Source organism: Leguminivora glycinivorella, chromosome 18 (genome assembly GCF_023078275.1).
Source record: "Leguminivora glycinivorella isolate SPB_JAAS2020 chromosome 18, LegGlyc_1.1, whole genome shotgun sequence".
NCBI classification, from domain to species: domain Eukaryota; kingdom Metazoa; phylum Arthropoda; class Insecta; order Lepidoptera; family Tortricidae; genus Leguminivora; species Leguminivora glycinivorella.
The window spans coordinates 6,159,380-6,165,879 of record NC_062988.1 but is presented as its reverse complement, the minus strand read 5'-3'; the positions used below and the strand labels follow the sequence as shown (position 1 = coordinate 6,165,879).

General features: G+C 44.3%; 1 protein-coding gene across 1 annotated transcript; it reads left to right on the top strand.

Annotated features, from left to right (window-relative positions):
- The first annotated feature begins 2,616 nt into the window (after positions 1-2,616).
- On the top strand, positions 2,617-5,779 carry LOC125235911. The gene is made up of 2 exons (XM_048142547.1): positions 2,617-3,577; positions 3,707-5,779. The coding sequence occupies exons 1-2, from the start codon at positions 3,025-3,027 to the stop codon at positions 4,213-4,215; spliced, it is 1,062 nt and encodes a 353-aa protein (XP_047998504.1). The 5' UTR covers positions 2,617-3,024; the 3' UTR covers positions 4,216-5,779.
- The last annotated feature ends 721 nt before the right edge of the window (positions 5,780-6,500 follow it).

The following is a 6,500-nucleotide window of genomic DNA, read 5'->3' as shown; positions in this document are numbered from 1 at the left end:
TTATTTGTGGAATGTAATGCCGTCTGTTTTTAAATTTGAGCTTCTTGTTACCTTTCCACACCATTTCACACTACAGGTGGACATCTTTAAGGCATCAAAATACCCTTTTCCAATTTTTTTGTGCGAAAAACACGCGCTGCTTTCGGGTCTGTTACTTGGTCGATACTGATCGGGCACGGCGAGCGCCCGCGCTTATATCAGTGCAAATACTAGGAAGGCTGGCGACCGCGAGTCGTCTTGTAATAGATGTCTATAGGGGTTGGTCTGTGCCAGTAACAGTAGATGACTTCATATACTTCGGCGCAAACATCGACAATATCGGTTCTTCTGAAAAAAAAATCAGAATACGCATAGGAATGGCCAAAAGAGTCCTAGCTACAAGGATTATCTCCATAAGTCTTGGTTCCTGAGAACCGCATGTCTCTAGAAAAACCAAAACCGGATTGGTTTAAGCTCTAGTCTTCTCCATTTTCATCTACGGAGCTGAGACTTGGAGTCTGAAAAAGGCTGCAACCGCATTGACGTTTTCGAGATGTGGTGCTAGATGAAGATTTTGCAAATACCCTGAATTGCCTTCCGTACAAATGTGTCTATCTTACGTGAATTGAAAATCAACACCAGGTTATCAACCATCTGTTTACGTAGAATTTTGGAGTTTTTGGAGGGAAAAAGGCCACAACCTTGAGCAACTAATCATTACTGGCAAGGTTGATGGCTAACGATCCAGAGGTCGCAAGATGGACAGATGAGATCCTTTCTATCCTCTACACCCAACTTCAGAACCGGAACAGAAAGTCAGAATAAAACTGATTATATTGGGACTTCACGACCCTCAGCAATGAAAATACCATGGCGAGGAGGAGGGGGTCTTATCTTAAAAGCTAATCAAATATTTAAATAACAATGAGTGAATTAATGGTCTTATCCTTCATTCGGGGTCTAAATTTGGAGTTTATAAACCCAACTGTGGATAGTGAACTGATTATCCACAGTCCAAACTTGTTGGTTTTATAGAAATCAGGTATTTTTTATCTTGGAACCGATTATGCAGGCACGCACAGTGCAGGCAACAATGCACGGACTCTAGCCGCTGCAAGAGCTCATGCCTGATGATGGATCTATATACTCTCCATATGCCACGAAACATGTCGGCAGACATATTGTACTTAGGTACGTTTATGAAACGACAACCAGTCATCCCTCTCGCGCGTATTGACTGTCGACGTATTACAGTGGGTAAGATATAAGGATATAACAGACATGTTTTCAATACCACAATATATAAAAATAAACGTTTTCATGTAGAAAACGAATTCTTACTAAATAAAGTGATTACCAGAAGTACCTACAAGTGTTTATTTACGAAGAAACAGCGACAGAAGTGCTTTTTGTAGTAATTTTTAAGTAAATTTAAATTTCGGTAAAAAACCGGTTTTTGAGTATATTTACCGGTAATTTACCGAACCCAAATTTGGCAAAATTACCGGGAAACCGGTAAACCGGTTTACCGGTTTGCATTCCCTAGCCGTCATTCAGCAACCCGAAGCGGCGTCTTCCCGGCTCCAGGGCGGGCCAGAGCAGAGCCTAGTCGAAGCGACAGGCATTCATCAGACCAGCGTGCGCGGGGCGCGCACGCGACCTACTCGGCGGTCCACGAGGGGACCGAGTCATCGTGGACGAGCACGCACGGCGTGCTGGCAATGTTTTAAGGTGATCGTCGAAGCGAGTAAGTCTTTGACGGCAACATTTAGTGGAACATGCGAGGAGCATGACGTCACGTAGCTAGCTGGGCGAGCAGGCTGCAAATCAAGAGGCCCACAAGGGGGCCGTTATCATCGGTTGCGTGTGCGCAAGGCGTCCGCGCACCGTACCCAGTTGGCGACAGGGCGCAGGAGGCTTTGTTCCCAACATTTTTGGTGGATCCCATGAGGGAAAGTGCGGCGCCCCGTGAGACGGAAGCGGCGTGCGTCGGACCAAAGCACGATAAAGAGGGGAAAGTACGGTGCTTCGTGAGACGGAAGCGGCGTGCGTCGGACTAAAGCACGATAAAGAAGAAAATACGGCGCTCCGGGAGACGGAAGCGACGTGCGACGGACCACAGCACAGCAGGGAAAGAAGAACGCTAGGCGCAGCACGACGCGCGGCGACGACTGTGTTTGCTGAAAATCATTAAGTTTAGAATCAGTGCGCGTATGGGCAATTACTCGTAAATTTACAGTGAAGTTAGGTGAATCGTACAATTTCGAGGTTATCACGTGGAGAACGACGGGAGCGAAGCAGCTCGACTCGTTCACTCATTCGTTCATTCGGTCAACGGTCATTCATCGTTCATCGGACAATTCAGTTCAATCATCTGTTAGAGACTATTTTAAGTGTGTCTGTGGTCACTGGTCAGTTATTCATTCATTCATTCGTTCACAAACGTCAATGTCAATTCAGTGTCATACCTAAAGTTGTTTATATTGGAATAGGATAAAATAATTATTTGATTCATTTATTAAAAGAATAGATTGGAAATAATTTTCTTGTAAATTGATTATCAATAGAATGCCAAGTGAGTGTGGCCGTGGAAGCGGTAAAGGTACAGTTTAGCAATAACTACCCAATGCTCTATTGCGAGTTCAACGATTGGAGTTTTGGGAAAACTACATCGAGACCAACGAGCTACTCATCGAACGCGATGAAGCGTTAAGTGCGTCCACGGAGGAGGCAGCGGCAGCGAGGACTGCTACGTCAAAACAAGGTAAGATCAAATTACCGTCAGTGTGTTTACCCACCTTAAGTGAAAAGTTATTTACGTCACTTGTAGACGCTTGTATATTTGATGCAGGAAAATATTAATGTGTGTGTGTGTCACCACAAGGTAAGGCGCTGTCAGTGATACAGCACCTGCCGTTAGGCGGCGCTAGTTATAATGTAGCATTAGGACTGTTGCACAAGAGATGTTATGACAGTAGGTTGTTTATAGATACCTACACCGAGCGGACCCTCAGTCTGCCATCAGTGAAGCATTGGAATGCCGATATGAGGTCTGCCTACTATGACCCGCCGCGGGAATCATTACAAGCGCTGGAGAAGCTTAGCCAGCCAGTCAGTTCATGGTCATATCTGATAATTAACTCAATGTTACAGAAACGATCGGCTTGGATCCACAAACTGTTCAAGGAGCAGCATGGAAAGAACCTGGAGGTGCTGCCCACGACCAAGCAGTTGCTGGAACTGCTGGATAAGCAGTGCAGAGGATGGCAAGCAGTGCCAACTGCAGCGGAGGAGCTGCGGACCGCGCAGTGCGGCCCGGCCCCTGCCCGAGGTCGACCCGGAGCAGCGGGGCATTCTTCAAGGAAGAAGGTCCGCGCGGCGGAACAGAACCATGAACAGGTGAACGTACCTCAGTTATTTTACTCATACTGCTCGAGTTCAGAATGTCAGTCGTCAGGGCACGACTCACCATGCGACGGAGGTGCAGCGAGGCGAACACCCCCTATGACAGGAGAGTCAACTAAGCATAGTGTGCGGGTATCGCCACCAACCATGCCGAGGGTGTCAGGCATGACAAGCACAGTTGTAAAGAGATCATTTTTCGATAAATTCAGTTTACATCAAACTCCTACGGCCGTGATTATGATCAGGTCAGGCAATGGTAAGTATGTGAAAGCGAGGGCTTTAATTGACACCGGAGTGGATTGTACAGTTGTTGAGGGATCATTTGTAGATAAATATCACTTGCACCAACAGTGTATTGGAAATAATATTCATGATACAGGGATGAATGTGCCAGGCACAGTCACAGGGATTTTAGTCAGACCTAGGGTAAATGTACCAGTCATTGAAGAGGTGACTACAACCATGTATCAAGTCATGGGAAACATACCCTACTGTAACCAAGGATTAGAAGTTCATTTAAGTTCATCAAAGCTACGGTTAGCTAAAGGTTATTTCAACAAGGATCAATATATGGACATCATGCAAGGACTTGATGTAATAAATTATATGCTCGCTGGTTCAAAGATGTTCACTAACATTCCAGGAGTTGAGGCCTACGACACGGTCGTCAGGCAGGTCATCATGAGAGTGGTGCAGATGCACGCATCATCATCATCATTGGTTCAAGCAAGAGAGACTTCAGTAGAGGACTACGGTCTCCACCACGCGACTCAAGGAGTCCCGGAGAGGTTCTGGAAGGCGGAGCAGCCCCCGGTGAAGAAACGGGAATAACCAGAATACCTACATAGGATACTCAAGGTCGTATTCTTCCATTATTAAATATGTCATGATCAATGGTACGTCTGCCACGGAGGGCAGACAGACCCAGGCTGGGCGGACAACAACGCTTGTCATGCACGGACTCATTTCATTGGAAGCCGAAACGGCTGTGAGATTCAAGTATTTGCGGAAAATACAAGGAATTCGAATATGAGGCACTTGGTTGCATGTCAAGGATATTCATCAGTGTCTCACAGGTTCTGCGAGTCAGCGATACACTGGATGAACTGGCGACGCTGCTAGTCATTGGATCAAGTATGTACAATGGATTCATACAAGAAGGAATGTGTATTGTTGAAACGAGAAAAGGATTGTTTCAAAACGCGGGGTTTTCAGAGAGGAAAATCATTTGGTGCTCGGAGTCATAATCCAAATAACCTTGAAATGTAATTTAGCGCGATAGTGTGTTTAAATTGTGTAGAACACATTTATTAATTTTCTATACGTTGATTCTTGGAGTAATGAGAATTACTTAGTTTAATGAATGTTTATGTTTCTGACGTATAATGTATATGTGCAATATCAATGAATATGAATATAAGGATCATAGGTAGACTCAATTGCTGACGTAGCATTGTCATTGAGCCCATTGTATCGCGTCGGGGAGCGCATTCATTAATGTTATGTGTCGGAGGTATTGGATACCTGCAGCAGGACCAAACATCTCTCACGTCAAATGCGATTATATGTAGTAAGTCGTATTTAATTTTATAGTCTTACGGGATTAGCGACGGAGTTCGCTGGTCTTAATTAGTTAAAGCTTACCTGTGTAATTTTATATGTTTATTAGGTACGAAGCAGTACACCTCAGGCTAGTGTCGTCACTGAGCATCGAGGCAGTCATGCAGATTTCTCCAGGTTTGTCAGCCGACGCAGGTGCCGGCTCGGCCGGAGCGAATAAGGTACGAATTGCAAGTAATAACTCATACCTCACGGAGGTTGATCAAGTCTTACTTGGTAGCGAAATGATCCTATAGAGGAATTTCGTCGTCAAGGTACCCGTTGGGAATTCAAACCCAGGCCCTGGTGTAGCTACCAGAGCGTCTGAGGAACGACACTTAGAAGTTAACTGTCTTGTTTCCAATTTATTCAATATTTGTGTTAATATTCAATAAGTTTAATAAGACTTTGATCAAATGGCAATTGATGTAACTATAGGTTGTAAATTAGAGTTTAATAGTATAAGCATGTTGTAATGTCAAACTAACTGATTTAGTTCTCATCATAAGGATGAATTTTACCTAACTATGCCCGGCATAGAAATCTTGATTTTACCTGTAGCCAGGATCAGATCATATTTGTGTCAATTTGTGGAATGGAAGGCTTATGTCGGAGAAGCTATCCGACCCATGGTCAATATGTAAGTCGCTTACGCAGATTTAATTCATGTTACTTGACATATGCAATTTATTGGAAAATGGTTGTCGTAGGGTCATTGACCTGTGGGAGTCACTGACCTACATTCTGTACATAGGTTTCATTTTATATATGCATGTGTTATTCATTAGGGAATGAATGTTGTAGGGTCACTGCTGGTTACACATGTCAAGTAAACTTAAATCTAAGTACATAGTGTAGGTACACTATGTACTTAGATTTAAGTTTACTTGACATGTGTAACTCATTAAGAAAGTTGTGTTATAAGGTCACTGACCTATGTCGTGTCACTGACCTACCTTATGTATATAGGTCAACTGTTATAATTAAGTTATTAACCACTGTAGCTAGTATTATTACTTTATAAACAGCCGTCGCTGGCTAAGTCATTGTTAATCATCGTAAGTAGGACTTACTGCTGATAGCTCTAACCACTGCTACTAGTTCAGGTTATTGTTTTGTATACAGCCGTTGCTGGCTATGTCATTGTTAATCATTGTAAGTAGGACTTACTGCTGATGGCCTCAGGTCTTCGGGTCAACCCCTGGCTGCCCGGGGCAGGAATGTTCACGCCAAATCGACGGCATTTCATATTTCTCAAATGACATCGCTGAATGAACGGATCAATGAGGTGACCGCTCATTCTCATTCATTCAATGCTGTATGGTTGACCCCAGGACTCCCCCACTTCCTTCCTGGTCATGAGATAGACCGGTCGCGTTACCGTCGCGGTGCGTATCGCGGCTCCGAAGCCGCCATTGCCCACGTGGCTAGGGCAGATCAAAATGTAGACCGCGGGGCGGTTACTTAGTAATTATCTCGGTTAAGTAGTTTATAGTTTAACCCAGTGTAGTAGTAAT

Bases quoted from the DNA above. Each gene is read 5' to 3' on its own strand.
- LOC125235911 (XM_048142547.1), top strand. From the start codon at position 3,025: ATGAGGTCTGCCTACTATGACCCGCCGCGGGAATCATTACAAGCGCTG. The intron at 3,578-3,706 runs TTTTCGATAAAT...TTGAGGGATCAT, and splicing joins CACAGTTGTAAAGAGATCAT to TTGTAGATAAATATCACTTG.